Consider the following 20,489-nt stretch of genomic DNA (forward strand, 5'->3'; position numbering starts at 1 on the left):
AAAAGCTTGGTGGGGAAGTAAAGTAGAGGAGCGTAATGCTGACGATTGTATGGCCCGAGAGAGATAGTGGGCCAGCTGAAAAAATAAAATATTAAATAAAATAAAAAACTTGGTGGGGAAGTAAAGTAGAGGAGCGTAATGATGACGATTGTATGGCCCGAGAGAGAGAGTGGGCCAGCTGAAAAAATAAAATATTAAATAAAATAAAAAACTTGGTGGGGAAGTAAAGTAGAGGAGCGTAATGCTGACGATTGTATGGCCCGAGAGAGAGAGAGAGAGAGAGTGGGTCAGCTGAAAAAATAAAATATTAAATAAAATAAAAAACTTGGTGGGGAAGTAAAGTAGAGGAGCGTAATGATGACGATTGAATCGGCCGAGAGAGAGAGAGTGGGTCAGCTGCTTTAATTCAAGATTGAATGACCCGAGAGACACAGAGCTGTCCCTAACTTTCCTCTTCACTTCCTGGAAGGCGCCTTGCCTTCCCAACTTCTTAGTTGCACAATCTCCTCATTTACTCACTATCCTGAAGAGAAATCAACCCCTCTAAACTGTCTTTGTACTTTTGAGATAGAAACCCACAATGGCTTCCACAAGCTCCTTCAGAGCCTCTTCTTCTTCTTCTACTCCTTCCATCCCTCGAACAAGTACTTATGATGTTTTCTTGAGTTTTAGAGGCGCAGACACCCGCTCTAATTTCACTGATCACCTCTACAGTGCTTTGGGTAGGAGAGGGATTCGCACCTTCAGAGACGATAAACTCAGGGAAGGAGAAGCGATTGGTCCAGAACTCTTGACAGCCATCGAAGAATCAAGGTCTTCCGTAATTGTTTTCTCTGAAAACTATGCTCATTCGACATGGTGTTTGGATGAGTTGGTAAAGATCATGGAGCGCCACAAAGATCGGGGACATGCTGTTTTCCCAATTTTCTATCACGTGGATCCATCCCATGTACGAAGGAAAACAGAAAGTTTTGGAAAGGCCTTTGCCGGTTATGAAGGAAACTGGAAGGACAAGATACCACGGTGGAAGACGGCCTTGACGGAAGCAGCCAATCTTTCTGGATGGCATCAACGGGATGGGTAACTATAATTTCCTTTCAACTATTTAAATGAGTAGTTTTGCATTTATAGAGTGATGATGTGGATTGAAACATTTATAAAAATACAAAAGCTCAAATTTTTTATTTGGAGGTCTACTCCTTAAGCACAAACTTATCCTCAAAATGCTTTTAGATTAAGGTGGTGCATGTTTTTTTGGCTGAATAGAAAAAGTCAAATATTTTGACTTTTTCTATTCAGCTAAAAAGTAATCTATTAACATCATCCAATATAATTAAATTAAACTAATGGATAACAAGTTCATTTTAGTAAACATGTTACTTTTAGCTTAATAGAAAAAATAAAAATATTTAGCTTTTTCTATTCAGCAAAAAAAAACAAAACAAACAGCACTTCGAGTCTTTTATGTGTAAATGTGTTTGATATTCTTTTATACGGAATGTTCTTAGAACAAGTGTTTTTTAGAAAATCAGCTATCTTTTCCACGAATTTATTTTTTCTTCAAAAACACTTTTAGATTATAAGTACTTTTTAAAAGTATTTTTAGAGTGCTTTGAGCAGGCAATTCTATTTAAATGCTTTTAGTGAAAGTTTTTTTAATAAATATTTTTGGGAGTATATCTCAAAGAATTATTAGAAGTGATTTTTTTTTTACTTTTAATAAGTAATTCTAAATTTTTTATCAAACGTCTTAATATTTTTTCATAAAGACACTTTTTATACTTCCCAAACAAACTGTAACTTGAGGTTGTTAACAAGGGGCATATATTTGTGTGCTCAAAATTTAAAAATAAAATAAAATAAAATATTGCTTTTTAGGGCTTTATTTATAAGTTGGGTTTATTCAAGTGTATCATTTGGGCAGCCGACTATGTGTCATGAATAAGGAGAAAATAGGAAATTGGAGTATTGATTTGACCATTGAAGCAGCCAATTTATATGGATGACATCGATATTAATTTAATGAGCATGCAATTTAAGTTTCTTTCACTTTTCATTCATTAGTGGGTTTTGTTTAGGAATTAAATTATTATTATTATTGTTATTTATTACTAATATTAGTGTTTTTTGTTGTTGTTAATAGTAGTTGCAATGACAGTAGTATAAAAAGAATAGTAGAATAACAATTATATTGAGTTAGGATTCATGATTAATGGTAGAATGAACTTATTAAAACCCAATTAATGAGTTTTACTATTTTAGATCAATTTATGAGAATCTATATCTAAAATAATTTAATCAAAATTTATTACTATTTTTTCAATTTTCAAGATTCAATTCGCATTAATGTTACAAAAATTAATCAATTTATTTGAAATTTTGTGTGAATAATTATATAACAAGTAACAATAAAATTAATGACTATTACTATCTATTAACGAGCTTCAAAAATTTCAATTAACCAACCTCTTGTGTATCAATAGAACAACTTAATCAAATTCTAAAAATAATTTGATTAATTATGTAACAAGTAAGAAGTAACAATAACAAAATTATTTAACCAATTTTATTTGAGGACAAGTTGATCAAGTAGTTTGATTAATTATGTACCAACTACCAATAACAAAATTATGTGACGTAAATTGTTTAGTAGGAATTCAACTTCCCAGAGAGTTTGTGTGTGTATATATATAGACAATAAAGAACATAGGTTAGGAAGTTAATTCTTTATAGATGATGCGAAAGGAAATCAACTCAAAATAAAATACAAATGAATAACTTGTTTACAAGCCTTTAATTTTTAATTTTTATCATACAAATGAATAATAAGGAGATGATGTTGTGGGATAAATAAGTTTTGAAGCTTGAGGAATTGAACATGGGGTTTTTAAACTAAAACTTCTTATATTAAGGGGTTGAGGCTTCATGCATTACAAGATATAAAACGAATGTCAAAGAATAAAATATTTGCTCCTACAAGGTTTCTAATTGCCATGGGTTGTTAAAGAGTTTTTGAAAAGTGCATGAATGATAAAGTAATGTTTCGATTCATAATCATTGTCCTCTATCATGGCACAAAATTTCCATTTGAATCTAATGCCACACAAGCAGCACAACTAACAAAATTCAAAATCCATGTTTTAGTTTTGTTCTCATGCATACTTGATACAATGAAAAAGGTCCTAAAAATGTAAATGAACTAATATCTTTGATATATTCTATTCTACTTTAATTTATTTTTCGTAAAGATGTCAAATTTAATGTGTTTTATTTACAATTGTGGCTCATTGCTTAACATGTTATTCTTTTATAATTGGCAGGTCTGAGTCCAATAAAATTAAAGAAATAACTGATATCATATTCCATCGATTGAAATGTAAGAGGCTTGATGTTGGTGCCAATTTAGTTGGTATAGATTCCCATGTAAAAGAGATGATTTTGCGGTTGCATATGGAATCAAGTGATGTTCGTATTGTTGGGATATACGGAGTTGGGGGGATGGGTAAGACTACCATCGCAAAAGTTATATATAATGAACTTTCTTGTGAATTTGAATGTATGAGCTTTCTTGAAAATATTAGGGAGGTTTCCAATCCCCAAGTTTTATATCACTTACAAAATCAACTTCTTGGTGATATCCTAGAGGGAGAGGGGAGTCAAAATATAAATAGTGTTGCCCACAAAGCAAGTATGATAAAGGACATTCTCTCATCTAAAAAAGTTTTTATGGTTCTTGATGATGTTGATGATCCAAGTCAATTAGAAAATTTACTTGGACATCGTGAATGGCTTGGAGAAGGAAGTAAAGTCATCATAACAACTAGAGATAAACATGTGTTAGCTGTACAAGAAGTGGATGTCTTATATGAGGTTAAGGGATTGAATTTTAAAGAAGCTCATGAACTTTTCAGTTTGTATGCCTTTAAACAAAATCTTCCCCAATCAAACTATAGAGACCTCTCACATCGTGTTGTAGGCTATTGTCAAGGGCTTCCATTAGCTCTAAAAGTTCTAGGTTCTCTCTTATTCAAGAAGACAATACCTCAATGGGAAAGTGAATTGGATAAATTGGACAAAGAACCTGAGATGAAAATTCACAATGTGCTTAAACGAAGCTATGATGGATTAGATCGTACAGAAAAAAAAATATTTCTTGATGTTGCATGTTTTTTTAAAGGTGAAGAAGATAGGGATTTTGTGTCAAGAATATTGGATGGTTGTCATTTCCATGCGGAAAGAGGAATAAGAAATCTAAATGATCGGTGTCTTATAACTCTTCCATACAACCAAATACATATGCATGATTTGATACGACAGACGGGTTGGGAAATTGTTCGTGAAAAATTTCCTAATGAGCCAAACAAATGGAGCAGATTGTGGGATACCCAGGATATTCAACGGGCACTTAGAACATATGAGGTAAGAGCCAGGTGCATAAATTCACTTAAAGCTCTAGTTGAAGATATAAACTTCAATAATAATACCATTCTTGTATAAGCACTTACATATCCATATAAGTTTAGTTAATTTGTATTTATGTTTGCCTTATCCTTGTTATTTTTCAGGGAATAGAAGGAGTTGAAACAATAGACTTGAACTTGTCTGATTTTGAAAGAGTATGCTTCAATTCAAATGTTTTCTCAAAGATGACTAATCTTCGATTGCTCAGAGTTCATTCAGATGACTATTTCGATCCTTATTCTCATGATGATATGGAGGAGGAGGAGGACGAGGAGGACGAGGAGGAGGAGGAGGAGAAGGAGAAGGTAGATCGTTATTGTGAAGAAATGATTGATTCTGTAATGAAAACTGCTTCTAAAATGCACCTTGACCCGGATTTTGAAATCCCTTCTTTTGAGTTAAGTTATCTTTGTTGGGATGGGTATCCTTTAGGTTTTTTATCATCAAATTTTAATGGAAAGAACCTTGTTGAACTTCACTTGAAGTGTAGCAACATAAAACAACTATGGCAAGGGAAGAAGGTATTATTATCATTTAATAATGACTTTTTTTCCTTTATATTGATTTTAAAATTTCTAATAGTTATTTCTTTTATTGAAATTATTTTCTTTTGGTACAGGATCTTCAAAGTTTAAAGGTCATTGATCTAAGTCACTCAAACAAGCTCGTTCAAATGCCAGAATTCTCAAGCATGCCAAATTTGGAAGAACTAATTCTTAAAGGTTGTGTAAGCTTGATCAATATTGACCCATCTGTTGGAGATCTCAAGAAGCTTACTACCTTAGATTTAAGGGGGTGTGTTAAGCTTAAGGGTTTACCAAGTAGCATTAGCAACTTGGAAGCTCTTGAATGTCTTGATCTTACTAGGTGCTCAAGCTTTGACAAGTTTGCAGAAATTCAAGGAATTCAAGGAAATATGAGTAGTTTAACGCATCTATATTTGCGCAAGACTGCTATTAGAGAACTTCCAAGTAGCATTGACTTAGAATCTGTTGAGATTCTTGATCTCTCTGATTGTTCTAAGTTTGAGAAATTTCCAGAGAACGGAGCAAACATGAAAAGTTTAAATGATCTTCGTTTAGAGAATACTGCTATTAAAGAACTCCCAACAGGTATTGCCAACTGGGAATCTCTTGAGATTCTTGATCTCTCTTATTGCTCAAAGTTTGAGAAATTTCCAGAGAAGGGAGGGAACATGAAAAGTTTAAAGAAGCTTCGTTTTAATGGTACTTCTATTAAGGATCTGCCTGATAGCATTGGAGACTTGGAATCTCTTGAGATTCTTGATCTCTCTTATTGCTCAAAGTTTGAGAAATTTCCAGAGAAGGGAGGGAACATGAAAAGTTTAAAGAAGCTTCGTTTTAATGGTACTTCTATTAAGGATCTGCCTGATAGCATTGGAGACTTGGAATCTCTTGAGATTCTTGATCTCTCTTATTGCTCAAAGTTTGAGAAATTTCCAGAGAAGGGAGGGAACATGAAAAGTTTAAAGCAGCTTCGTTTTAATGGTACTTCTATTAAGGATCTGTCTGATAGCATTGGAGACTTGGAATCTCTTGAGATTCTTGATCTCTCTAAGTGCTCAAAGTTTGAGAAATTTCCGGAGAAGGGAGGGAACATGAAAAGTTTAATGAAGCTTCATTTAGAAAATACTGCTATTAAGGATCTGCCGGATAGCATTGGAGACTTGGAATCTCTTGAGATTCTTGATCTCTCTAAGTGCTTAAAGTTTGAGAAATTTCCGGAGAAGGGAGGGAACATGAAAAGTTTAAAGAAGCTTTCTTTAATAAATACTGCTATTAAGGATCTGCCGGATAGCGTTGGAGACTTAGAATCTCTTGAGATTCTTCATCTCTCTGAGTGCTCAAAGTTTGAGAAATTTCCGGAGAAGGGAGGGAACATGAAAAGTTTAAAGGAGCTTTATTTAAGAAATACTGCTATTAAGGATCTGCCTGATAGCATTGGAGACTTGGAATCTCTTGAGTCTCTTGATCTCTCTGATTGCTCAAAGTTTGAGAAATTTCCGGAGAAGGGAGGGAACATGAAAAGTTTAAAGCGGCTTTATTTAAGAAATACTGCTATTAAGGATCTGCCTGATAGCATTGGAGACTTGGAATCTCTTGAGTCTCTTGATCTCTCTGAGTGCTCAAAGTTTGAGAAGTTTCCGGAGAAGGGAGGGAACATGAAAAAATTAAAGCAGTTTCTTTAATAAATACTGCTATTAAGGATCTGCCAGATAGCATTGGAGACTTGGAATCTCTTGAGTCTCTTGATCTCTCTGAGTGCTCAAAGTTTGAGAAGTTTCCGGAGAAGGGAGGGAACATGAAAAGTTTAAAGGAGCTTTATTTAATAAATACTGCTATTAAGGATCTGCCGGATAGCATTGGAGGCTTGGAATCTCTTAAGATTCTTAATTTAAAAAATACTGCTATTAAGGATCTTCCCAACATTTCTAGGTTGAAATTTCTTAAAAGACTCATCCTCTGTGACCGCTCAGACATGTGGGAAGGATTAATAAGCAATCAGCTTTGCAATCTGCAAAAACCTAATATCAGTCAATGCGAAATGGCTCGACAGATTCCGGTGCTTCCTTCAAGTCTAGAAGAAATAGACGCACACCATTGCACAAGCAAGGAAGATTTATCAGGTCTGCTCTGGCTTTGCCACCGCAACTGGTTGAAATCTACAGCAGAGGTAATGTAATAATTTTTTTTATTTAATTATGCCACTTAAACCTTTTTTATATAAAGCCAATATTTACATAATAATTTGTGCAGGAGTTGAAAAGTTGGAAACTCAGTGCTCGTATTCCAGAAAGTAGTGGAATTCAAGAGTGGAGGATAAGGTATCAAAACTTGGGAAGTGAAGTAACAGCAAAGCTTCCAATGAATTGGTATGAAGATCCTGACTTCCTAGGATTTTTTGTATCATGTGTTTATCAGCCTAGTCATAAATCTACTCTCAAGTGTGAATTGAATTTACATGGCAATGGATTTGAATTCAAGGACAGAACCTGGTGTGACTGCTGGTGTGGGTCCCATGGTAATTTTAAAGAATTGATAGATCAAGTATGGGTTTGGTGGTATCCTAAGATTGCTATTCCGAAAGAGCTCCGTAAATCCACACATATTAATGCTTCATTTAAGAATCCTGGGATAAACATAAAAAAATGCGGCATCAATCTTATATTTGCGGGAGATCAACGAAATCATATGCCCATGTTGGAGCATCCTCAGAATTCTGGTGACAATGGATCAGCATCACAAGATACCGATGGTAATGTTCATGGGGCTAATCAAGATGATGAACACTACCATATTCCAGCGATGTTAGATCTTCTCAGGAATTTTGGTGACAATGGATCAGTAGTACTTGAAGACAATGATGGAAACCGTAAGAGAAGACGTGATGATTCGTTACCCGATGTAGTGGAGGAGCCACATTATAAAAGATTGGGAGCACCCAACATCGATCTCTCGCTTTGAACTCCATCACTAGGTGCATTATCAACCCTTCTTCAATATTCTAACTTCTCTCCTTTTTAAATTATTTTTGAAGTCAATAAACTATTTTTATATGTATCTTCAAACTTATTTCATTAATTTTCCTCCATTATATAAAAATTAAATAATTTAAAAATATATAAATCTCTAATCAATTTTAATTATATTTTATTTTCTTTCATATTTTCTATAGAAAAACCAAGTATAACAAATAATTTTTTTTAGTGTTTTTTTTTATTTCCTAAGTACTCTCTAAGATTCAAACATATTTATAGTGATTGATATCATGACTATGCATGTACTACATTTCATAGAATTTCTTCATTTTCAAAAAATATGAAAAATAACTTTAACTAACTTTAAAAGTCATCATTAGTTTAAAAACATGTATAGTTTTTTTTATTTTTTAACATATAGCATATATATGGTAGTGAATTGCTTCTTTTTTTTTTCCATTATTTATTTATTTAATTAGTTAAATAAAAACCTCTACAAAGTGATTATGAAGCTCTAGGGATTCTTCATTACCTTATTAGACATTAATTAATTAATTAATTAATTTTTTCAACTTGCTTTAAGATAAAATTTGAATAAGTTATCAAAGTTAGTTAGAGAAGATCATGTACACAAATTAGAAGTCAAATTTGAATGTATTATGTGGTAGATATATGGAGAAACATACTTGATGGAAGTAAATAATAAAACTCCCATATATTGATTTTAATAGTTTTAAGAGTCAAATTGTTTATGGTTTTTGTATTTAAGAATTAAATTTCTTTAAGCATGCTAAAACATGTTTAAACATGCATACTTAGTCATTTCCTGAGATGGAAGTTTTGGATTAATCTTATATTTACTTATGATTTTGATATGCTCACGAAGTTTACCTAACTATTAATTATACTAATCTTAAGTGAAATTTGTGATAGTATCGATCAAAACGAAATCACATGTGGTAGCTGCAAGTGGAGTTTATCTTTTTTCCTATCAACTTATTGGTAAGTCATTTTATTCATTTATCCTTTTAGTATGTGTAGAAAATTGATTATAGTTCTTCAATTTCTTTACTATTTTCTCTTTCCCTTGATCCCTATTTTGTTCTATTATGTTTGGTTTTTGAAAAACTTGAGGGTAAATATAAAGAAAAGAAAATTGAGAAAAAAAAAAAGGAAATACAAAGTGAAAAAGAATAAAAACTAGATTTAAAGTTAATCAATTATTTTCATATGTTTGTTCAATCTTATTTCATTTATTATGCTTCATTATATAAAAATTAAATAATTTTAAAATGTATATAACTCTAACTAATTTTAATTATATTTAATTTTTTTTCCATATTTTTCACAATGAAACCAAACATTTATCATTTTCCTTGACAATTTTTATTGTTTCCTTGGTGCTCGATGGGATCCAAACATAAGTTGAAAACCATCAGGGTAGCCTAGTTGGTCAAGGCGAATATTGAGAAGTGTGGTCCTAGTAAGTGGTACATGGTTATGGGTTTGAATCCTGTCACCACTGATACCTTGAATTTGCCTAGTGCTAGTTGTTGCGGGTGATTAACACTTTGAGGTTTGGGTCCCCATAGAGAGTTCGAAGGGTTTGGTCATGGAAGGTTCCTTGATTATTGAGAAAAAAAAAAACATAAGTTTTATGTTTCAGGAGATTTAAAAAAAAAAAAAAGGTTGTAGCACAATCCATAATTAACTAGGATATATATTTGTTCTCATGTGCTTGGTATAAGGCACTAAGTATCATTATATTAAATTAAATCCTCGATCTACTTCATAAGAGTTAGTTATAAATTCCTTGCTATTGATATAGGTAAACAAGAATTTATATATGTTTGAATTAATTCTTAAGTTAATGGTTAATACCCATTAAATATGTTTTTAGTTCCTTTGATGATTATGTTATAATTTGAACATGTTAGGGGTATGATTCTAGCTTCATTAGCATGAAGTGTATCCAATGATATGTGATTCCCTATCACTATGTTTGGATCCAAGAAAGTGTATGGGATGAAAAATCCTCATGAAAATGATTTTCTCATAAAAAAAATCCAAGAAAGTATGAAGGAACATGAAAATGATTCTCGGAAATCAAACGCAACCATGTGAAATATACTTGTGTTAATAATTATAATGTGTGTTTGTTGTACTATGTTTATGAAATTGAAATGATGTATTTTATAATTTATGTAGGTGGAAACCCTAAGGACAATGAGGAGAAGTTAATCTCAAGATACAAGTGAGATTCCAAATGTTGCTAAGGTGGTCTACTCTTACCATCATGACCATCAAGAAAGATGCTACAATTTGTGTATTGAAAGTGTGAATTAGGAATGTTAAAAAATGAAAACTTGAATTGATATATGTTTTTGCCTATAAGATGTGTGGTTATAGGCAATTCTTATGGGTATGTAATTGACCTTGATGTTGCATATGAAGCATATCACCCTCTCTATATCTTCAAGCTAATGGTTGGAGTTTGGATAGTGAAAGACAAGTGTCATAGATTTAAGTATTTTCAAAGGGCTCATGTGGCACATAGACAATTCAAGTCTCTTGAAGTTGTTAATTCTTTCACGTTGTAACAAAGGTCTCTATCACATTTCACACATTATAACCATCACATTTTAACTCTGAGTGTTTAGTTTGAAATACTTTTGCATTAAACTCTTTTTCAAAAGTATTAAATTAATATCTTTCTCTAGTCTTACTCGTTTTGGTTTGTCAACTTAAGTGGTTTATTACTCTCTAGAGCCAACTTTCAACTTAGTCATTCCCACATAATTGTTATTGATTCATGGTCAATTAACAAATTCTCTGATGTTATGATTGGTTTTTGAAAATTTTGAGGAAAATTAAATAAAGAGAAAAAGTATAAGGAAATAAATTTGAAGAAGCATAAAAAAAAAAAAAAATTAAAATTAATAAATTATTTTTATTTGTTATTTTAAACTCGTTTTACACCTAATTTTAATAATATTTATTTACTTTCCCTATTTTCCATGAGTTGTCAAATATAAAAAAATTATTATTTTTAATACTTTTTGATAACTAAACATAACCTAATACTTGTCTTTGTAATTTCAAGGTACCAATGATAGAATCATACCTATTAATGTGGCCGTATACATGTGTGGAATATTCATGATTCAATACTATCACTACATTACAATTGTGGGATGGATCCTAGTATATAGTTAACGCAAAGAAGGATTTTATTCTAAAATTAATATAAACAAATATAATTTGATAATGTATTTTAAACATCTTGTAGATAGTGTTTGGTGAACCAATTTAATAATTTAATATAACTTAATAGTTTAATTTATTATTAAGTAGATTAACTATATTTGGTAGAATAAGTTAATATTACAATGTAAATTTAGTGTTAAGTCAAAATAGTTAATTTAAGGGTGTTTGGTAAATCAACTTAATGACTTAATATGATTTAATAATTTAATTTAAGTCATTAAAGAGATTAAATATATTTGATAAAATAATTTAATACTACAACTTAAAGTTATTTTTAACTTTAAGTAATAAGTCAAAAGGATCAATTTCATTGAGACCCCCTGAGGTTTGGTATAAATATACTCGACTATCATTGATTTCAAATTTCATCAATTAGCACCCTTATAAATTTTTTTCGTTTTAAAAAATTATTTTTTTAAGAGATTTCAAGTAAAAATATTTTATATAGGAGTGTTTAACAATTTACTAAAAACTAAATTTTATTCTTTAAAAACTAAAATTTATATATATAATACATTTATAGAGGTACCAATTGATAAAATTTGAAACTTACAATGGCTTAATGTACTTACTCTAAACCTGAAGGATCTCAATAAAATTAACTCTAAGTCAAAATAGTTAACTTATTCTTAATTTCAAATCATTTTTACCTTATTTACCTACATTTATGACTCACTTTTTATGATAAATATTTTATGATTGTATTTGTATCTACGATGCTTTAAATATGAATATTTAACAAATAAATCTATTGTTTAAGATTAGTGAAAATATAATGATTAGTTAAAATTAATAAGAATAAATATATCAATTTGAAAATTTAGAATAAATCTTAAATTAACTTTACTAAATAATCTTAATACTTAAAGTAAAAAATAATTAATAAGTTTTAAGTTTACAACTTAAGAATCATTTAACTTAAAACCAACTTAAATCATTAAATAATAAGTAATAAGTTTTACCAAACACCTACTTAAACATAGCTTTTAAAGAAATTATTTAATCAAAAGACAAATATTAAAATATAAAATATAAAAAATATAATAAAGGAACATGCACAATGCAAATTGACATTATAAAGTCTTTCACACTATTTTATTCCTTTTTTTTGTTCACCTTTTTAGAAAACGATTTTAATATTTCCTAGGAAAATTATGATAACACGTAATTGGTGTTTCCATATTTTCTAATTTTAAAACTCTATTTTCTGAAATATTGATTTATGTTTTCTTTACAAATGAAAACAATTTAAACAAAAAGGTGCTTTATAGTTTCCATTTTTAAAAATGATTTTCACTTATTTTGACTTAAGGCATTTTCAAGATAAGAAAAAAAACAAGAATAAAAGCTATTTTTAGAGAATAAAAATAAATGAAAAATGAAAAACATTTTCCAACCGAAACCCATTGTTAATGTTTTCATCTCATTGCACCTTTTTCTAATCACCATCCCCCTCTTTGATGGACTAACTCGGAAAAATTATCTTGGCACGTGCTTTAATTTACATTTGTTAAATTGGTTTTGACATACATTTTCCATAATAAAAGCAAAACAATAGCCCGAGTTACAAACATGATTTCCATGGTTTTTAGGTCTTTAATCACAAAGTATTGATTCCCAAATTATAGATGCTCTAAATTTAGTGCATAGGGCATTCAGACTCTCAGTTCCATCAACATCCATTTTCATTTTCTCACCTGCCAAAACCCTATTGTACAAATTTCCATTGAACCTGCAGATCCATCCAAAGTGATACCAAACTGTGCTGACAAGGAGCCTTTGTAAGAATCTGATACAGCTCCTGCTGTTTCTGAAAGGTTGCTCTTCATCTCTGAAATTTTTGATGCCATGTGCTCTTTGTATTTCGAAACTAAATCAACCAAAGCATAGAGTTCCCAAGCACATATCTGAATTTCTTCCTCATTTTGCTTGATTGCTTCCTGCAACTTCAATTTGGACGTCTTCATGACAACATCAAAGTCTAGTCAGAATCCCTTGAATTTTTCAATATTATTCACATTAATCAAGAACAATTATAGAGCCAGGTAGGAATTTTTCTTAAGTGTTATATAGGCCATCAAAACTACTTTGTAGGGACTAATTATCATCCAAGAACAATTATTCACATTAGTCAGAACAAGAACAATTATTCACATTTACTTGGAAAAAGAATCAAATGTAGTCAATCCTTTGTAGGGACTAATTATCATCCAAAAAGAATTTTTCTTAAGTGTTATATAGGTCATCAAAGCTACTTTGGAAATTTGGGGCCTGACAACCTATGTGCAATAACAATTGACATCTCCAGCAGATTTTATTTTATTTTTTTATCCAAAAAAAATCATTCATTGATATGAATTTAGTTACAAACCAAGGTTAAGAAACCCTTTCAAAATATAAAGGATGATTAAAAGTTGACGAAAAACCTAACAAGAGTAGCAAGATAACTATATTAATCAAGGATGATACAAGAACTTGTACAAAATATAGCGACAATGTACAAGAACTTGTACAAGCAAGCACTATAACTTGGGAGTGGTGGCGCCTTGAGCCTAGTGTCACGGACTTAGTCGTTCACTAAGCTCGTGCGGCACTTAGACAAGCCAAGACGCTTGATCTTGCTAAGTCAGCCTTGCTCCCCAATGCTTAGCTTGCTCGGCTAAGACACTCGCGACTCAAAAGCTTAAGAAGCTTGGTAGGCAACTCTTGAAAGAATGGAAGCTTTCACTAACTCAAGGAAACCTTTACAAGTGCTTGGATGCTCACTTGCTTGGTGCCTTGGCCAAATGAGGCCCTCACCTATTTATAGGCACTAATGGAACTCTCTAGAACCTTGGAGGGTTCCTTACAATTCATGAATATTCTAGAATGTCCTACACTATTCTAGAATATTCAAGAGACTTCTAGATTTCTCTAGAAAGCTTTGGACCCTTCTCATGCCTTCTACCATAGTGTAGAGTTGTGTAGACTTCTCTAGGCATTTCTAGAACCTTCCACACTCTTCCCACTAGTGGCTAAGTGTGGATGTCTCCAAGGGTCTCTAGAAGCTTCTCACCTCCTATATAAGCCATGGGGAGGGTCATTTGAAGCATCTTGTGACACTCTCCCCCACCTAAGCCGCAGACGTCCTCGTCGTGTCTTCTGCCCGGAACCGCTCAATCTGTTCCTGGAACTGCCATAGTGCATTTGCTGGCTCCCAACTAGCCTCGCTTTCTGGTAGTCCCTTCCATTTCACTAAGTACTCCGTAGCAGGAGGCACACCACGCCTTCTGATGATTCGGTCTGCAATGATGTGTTCCACCTCCTTGTCATAGGAGATCACAACCGCTGTAAGTGCCCTCTTAGAAAGCCCTCGGCTTGGATCATCCTTGTCTTCGTGATATGGTTTCAAGTAACTCACGTGGAAGACAGGGTGAATCTTTAACCTTGGCGGTAACTCCACTTTGTAGGACACCTTGCCGACCTTTCCAAGTATAGGGAAGGGTCCTTCATACCTCCTCACAAGGCCCTTATGCACTGGCCTTAGGGATTTGAATTGTTGAGGAAGGAGCTTGACAAGCACCATGTCTCCGACCTTGTACTCCGTGTGACGTCGCTTCTTGTCAGCCCACTTCTTCATTTTCTTAGCGGCCTTGTCCAAGTACGAGCGTGCTATGTCAGCTTGCTCATGCCACCCCTTAGCGAACTTGAAAGCCGCTGGACTTCTCCCTGTGTAGCCTATCGTTAGCGTGTGAGGAGTTAAGGGTTGCTGCCCTGTGGCTAGCTCGAACGGGCTCTTGTTGGTCGCCTCACTCCTTTGCAAGTTGTATGAGAAATGGGCTATATCTAGCAACTTAGCTCAATCCCTCTAGTTGGCACTCACAAAGTGCCTCAAGTATAGCTCCAGCAAGGCGTTCACCCTCTCAGTCTGCCCATCTGTCTGTGGGTGAAAGCTGGTGGAGAAGTGAAGCTCCGAACCCATAAGCTTGAAGAGCTCCGTCCAAAACTTCCCAGTGAAGCGTGGGTCGCGATCACTGATGATGAACTTAGGCAACCCCCAATACTTGACTACGTGCTTTAGGAATAGCCTCGCCGTCTCTTCCGCGGTGCAGTCAGTCGGGGCTGCTATGAAGGTTGCATACTTAGAGAATCTATCCACCACCACTATGATAGAGCCGTTGTCCTCTGACTTAGGTAGCCCGATGATGAAGTCCATGGTGACGCTGTCCCATGGGCGTTCTGCTACAGGTAGTGGCTCTAACAGGCCTCTAGGTTGTCGTTGTTCCACCTTGTCTTGTTGGCACACAAGACAAGTCCTCACATAGGCCTCAACCTCGTCCCGTATCTGAGGCCAATAGTAAGCCGACTCGAGTAGTGCCCTAGTGCGTCGTTGCCTAGGGTGCCCTGCCCACTTGGTGTCATGGCACTCCTTAATCAGGTTCCGCCTTATGTTCCCCCACTTAGGCACGTAGAGTCGTCTCCCTTTGGTGTAGAGTAAGCCATCCTCCACCCAAAACCGCTTGGTCTTCCCTTCATGAGCCAGGGCGATGAGGCTCTTAGCCACTGGATTATGTTGCAGTCCCTCCCTTAGAAGATCCATTATGTCTCCTTGGGGCTGACTCGTTATGGACGCTAGCTCGGCTTTGCGACTTAGGGCGTCGGCCACATGATTAGCACTTCCTGGCTTATACTCCAGCGTATAGTCGAACTCGGCCAAGAAGTCTTGCCACCTAGCTTGTTTAGGACTCAGCTTCTTCTGTGTCTGGAAGTAGCTAGTGGCCACATTGTCGGTCTTCACTATGAAGTGAGACCCTAGCAAATAGTGCCTCCAGGTGCGCAAGCAGTGAACGATAGCGGTCATCTCCTTTTCTTGCACCGTGTAACGCCTCTCCGCGTCGTTTAGCTTGCGACTCTCAAATGCAATTGGGTGTCTTTCTTGCATAAGGACTCCCCCAATAGCGAAGTCTGAGGCATCTGTGTGTACCTCAAAGACCTTGGTGTGGTCGGGTAGTGCCAACACTGGCTCCTCAGTCACAGCCTTCTTCAGGTCCTCAAAGGCTTGTTGGCACCTTTCATCCCATTCCCATGCCTTATTCTTCTTCAGAAGATCAGTGAGTGGAGCGGCCCTTGCCGAATAACCCTTTATGAACCGCCGATAGTAATTAACTAAACCAAGGAAAGATCTGAGTTGAGGTACCTTGGTTGGTGGATCCCATTCTTGGATGGCCTTCACCTTGCTATCATCCATCATCAGCTTGCCATCTCTGATGCGATGCCCAAGGAAGCTCACTTCCTCCTTAGCAAACGAACACTTCTCCTTCTTCACGTATAGCTCGTTCTGCCTCAAGATCTTAAAGACCTTCCTCAAGTGCTCCACGTGCTCCTTTAGAGTGTTACTATAGATGACTATGTCATCCAAGTACACCACCACGAACTTGTCCAAGTATGGGTGGAAGATCTTGTTCATGAGGGTGCAAAACGTTGCTGGGGCATTGGTGAGTCCGAAAGGCATTACTACGAACTCATATGAGCCATACCTGGTCACACATGTAGTCTTCGGCTCATCTCCCTCCGCAATCCTGACTTGGTAGTAGCCTGACCTTAAGTCCAGCTTCGTGAAGTACCTTGCCCTTCCAAGTTGATCGAACAAGTCAGCAATGAGCGGGATGGGATACTTGTTCTTCATCGTCACCTTGTTGAGTGCCCGGTAATCTATGCACATTCGTAGGGACCCATCATGCTTTTTCTGAAATAGAACCGGCGCGCCATAAGGAGCCTTGGATGGTTGGATGAACCCCGCATCTAGCAACTCCTTGAGTTGTCTCCTTAGCTCCTCCAACTCGGGTGGTGCCATCCTATATGGCCCCATAGCAGGGGGCTTGGCTCCCGGCTCCAGCTCAATCTTGTGATCTTCCTCTCTCCTAGGAGGAAGTCTCTTGGGCAACTCGGGCGGCATAACGTCCTTGAGCTCATCAAGGACCCCCTCGATTTCTCTAGGCATGGGTTCTCCCGACCCATCATCCTTTTCTTCCTTTAGGGTGGCGAGGTAGGTCACCTCTTCCCTCTTTAACCCCTTCTTTACTTGCATAGCGGATAACATAGGGGTCTTGAGCGTACCTTCATTGACCGTAGGGACCATGCACGACTTCTCCTCCTCTAGGATAGCCATTGAGCGTAGGAAAGGTAGTGGCACGGCCTTGACCTTCTGTAGGAAGTCCATTCCTAGCACCATCTTGAAGTCATCCATGGGTGCCACTGTGAAGTCGACCCTTCCTTCCCACGAGCCGATGTGCATAGTCACCCCGCGAGCTACTCCATGTGATGGCTTGGCGGCTGAATTGACTGCCTTGAGCCATCCTCCTTCCTTGGATGCTTGGAGCTCCAACCTTCTTGCCTCATCCTCCGAGACAAAGTTGTGAGTGGCACCTGTGTCCACCAGGGCCTTGGTGGCCTTCCCATTCACAAGGGCCTCCACATACATCAGCCCTTTGCTTTGAGGCGTCTTAGGCATCGGCTTGGCCTTAAGGGCAGTTAAGAGCTGCAACGATCCCATCTTAGCATCGCCTTCTTGCTCCTTTTCCTCGATCATAGCATTTAAGGCCTTCCTCTTAGGGCAGTCCCGTGCCCAGTGCGGACCATCGCACAGGAAGCAATTGGTCCTGGGCGTGAACTCCTTTCGCTTGTCCTTGCCTTTGCCATCCTTGCCACTAGGGCCTTTGCTTGATCCTTCCTTAGAGGTATGGCCTTGCGACCTCTTGTCTCCCCCACCTTTGGCCTGGTTACCCTTGGATGGTGGCTTGGGCTTGGAGGAGTCTCCCCTTCTATAATCTACTAAGGACTCGGCTACTGCCATGGCCGTGGCTAGGTCTTGGACACCACGTCTCCTCAACTCTTGCTCGGCCCAGCTTTGCAAGTTGTCCATGAAGTTGAACAGTAGCTCCTCCTCAGCCATGTTAGGTATCTCAAGCATAAGAGTAGAGAATTCTTTGACATACTCACGGATCGAGCCCGTGTGCTTGAGACGCTTCAAACTCTTCCTTGCTAGGTAAGCCACGTCTTCGGGATAGAATTGCCTCTTGATTTCTCTCTTAAAGGCATCCCATGTGTCTATGGTGCACGTCCCTCTCTCTATGTCGGCAAATCGTCGACGCCACCATAGAGTAGCATTATCAGTGAGGTAAAGGGTCGCGGTGCGTACCTTAGTGGCTTCATCCGTTAATGCAATTGCCTCAAAGTAACGCTCCATGTGCCACAAGAAGTTATCTAGCTCCTTGGCATCCCTCTTGCCACTGAACGTGTGTGGCTTGGGCACCTCCACCCTTGGTGCCTCATGAGTGGCCATGACTCGTGCTGATACAGCGGTCTTATAGATGGCCAACTCTTGTCGAATCTCTTGGTCTCGGGCCTCCACTCGTGCAGTCAAGGCCTCCATCCTTGACTCCACACTAGCGAACATGCTCATGACCTTGTCTTGGAAAGACATGAACTCCTCGTGTGACACCGGTTGAACTTGCGAGACCAGCACCCCCTCGCGAAGGTCTTGGATCTGCTCCCTTAGATCCTCTAAGCCCTTCTCCATGCCTTGCTCGATCAAGTCCACCCCTTCCCGGGTGTCTGCCATGGCTAGCTCCACCTTGGCTAACCTTGCCTCCATGTTGGCAACAACATCATGAGATGTATCCTTCTTACCTCTGCCCCTGCCCCGTGCAGTAGGCTCGGCCTCCCTCCCATGGGTTTGTTCGCTAGTCTCCTCCACGTTAGAGCCCGACATGCTTCCCTTATGCCCGCTTCGTAGCCACGCTCTGATACCACTTGTCACGGACTTAGTCGTTCACTAAGCTCGTGCGGCACTTAGACAAGCCAAGACGCTTGATCTTGCTAAGTTAGCCTTGCTCCCCAATGCTTAGCTTGCTCGGCTAAGACACTCGCGACTCAAAAGCTTAAGAAGCTTGGTAGGCAACTCTTGAAAGAATGGAAGCTTTCACTAACTCAAGGAAACCTTTACAAGTGCTTGGATGCTCACTTGCTTGGTGCCTTGGCCAAATGAGGCCCTCACCTATTTATAGGCACTAATGGAACTCTCTAGAACCTTGGAGGGTTCCTTACAATTCATGAATATTCTAGAATGTCCTACACTATTCTAGAATATTCAAGAGACTTCTAGATTTCTCTAGAAAGCTTTGGACCCTTCTCATGCCTTCTACCATAGTGTAGAGTTGTGTGGACTTCTCTAGGCATTTCTAGAACCTTCCACACTCTTCCCACTAGTGGCTAAGTGTGGATGTCTCCAAGGGTCTCTAGAAGCTTCTCACCTCCTATATAAGCCATGGGGAGGGTCATTTGAAGCATCTTGTAACACTAGGCACACTTAAAGCACGCCTTTTAAAACTATGATCATCCATTAGACAGGTGGTTAGACCAGGCAGCTCTTGCTATCAAATTTTGAGTGACAACTGCTTGTGTAATTGACACATCATTTGCCCTTTGTACCAAATTTTAGATTGACCATCAAGTGGTACTATACTACTTTCCAATTATTTTCTCTCCCATATTTCATTTGAGTCATTCTGGAATTTAGCAGTATTCTATCCCAATGGAATTTCTAGGAACAACATTTTTCTGTCAAAATTTGAATACATCTAAATTATCACCTTTTTGAATTCCAATTGTAGTCCAATCAATTTAACCGTAGTAATTGATTTTCCAAGAAATTTTATTATTGTGCATTCAACTACTAACAATTCAAGAAAGCTTTTTTTTTTCTTTTTGGATAAGTAAATCACAATTCAAAAAACAAATTAAACGAAGGGGAAAGCAAGATTATGAACAATTTTGTCTTTTAGATTGCAAAGAAAATACTCGAGAAGCTTACAGTTACAACTTTAGTTTTCCTAGAGTGGCATCCATGCAATATAACAACCATTCAATTGTATATGCTACTGCTGGTACTTAAGAAATGGTATTGCTCACAAAGTCAGACCACTAGGTAAAGAAGACCTGCTTTGATTTCTTATATAGATAGATGGATACAGAGAGAGAGAGAGAGAGAGAGAGAGAGAGAGAGAGAGTTTGGCCTTTTCTAAGAGCAGCAAAAAGAGGTTGAGTTAATTTGTACTTCAGTTAATTGCATATTCAATAGGGGACCATTGGCTCCAACTATGTGCACGCTCCCTCCATCTGTATCCTATGTATGTGTCTAAGAATTTTATGGCTCTGTCATTCTTTCCAAAAAATTTGTGCTGCAGAGTTCTTCTTTCTTGTAACATGATCAATCTTGTTAATC

The 20,489-nt window shown here is 36.7% G+C and overlaps 1 protein-coding gene across 1 annotated transcript; it reads left to right on the forward strand.

Moving 5' to 3' along the window:
• The first annotated feature begins 382 nt into the window (after positions 1-382).
• Positions 383-10,547, forward strand: LOC104881011 (disease resistance protein RPV1). Its single transcript, XM_059741099.1, is given in 10 exon segments — positions 383-1,080; positions 3,321-4,419; positions 4,566-4,982; positions 5,081-6,629; positions 7,055-7,155; positions 7,239-7,905; positions 7,908-7,959; positions 8,894-8,962; positions 10,169-10,175; positions 10,177-10,547. Coding segments are annotated over 10 exon segments (4,503 nt in total). The 5' UTR covers positions 383-580; the 3' UTR covers positions 10,219-10,547.
• The last annotated feature ends 9,942 nt before the right edge of the window (positions 10,548-20,489 follow it).

Source organism: Vitis vinifera, chromosome 12 (assembly GCF_030704535.1).
Source record: "Vitis vinifera cultivar Pinot Noir 40024 chromosome 12, ASM3070453v1".
Taxonomy (NCBI): Eukaryota; Viridiplantae; Streptophyta; class Magnoliopsida; order Vitales; family Vitaceae; genus Vitis; species Vitis vinifera.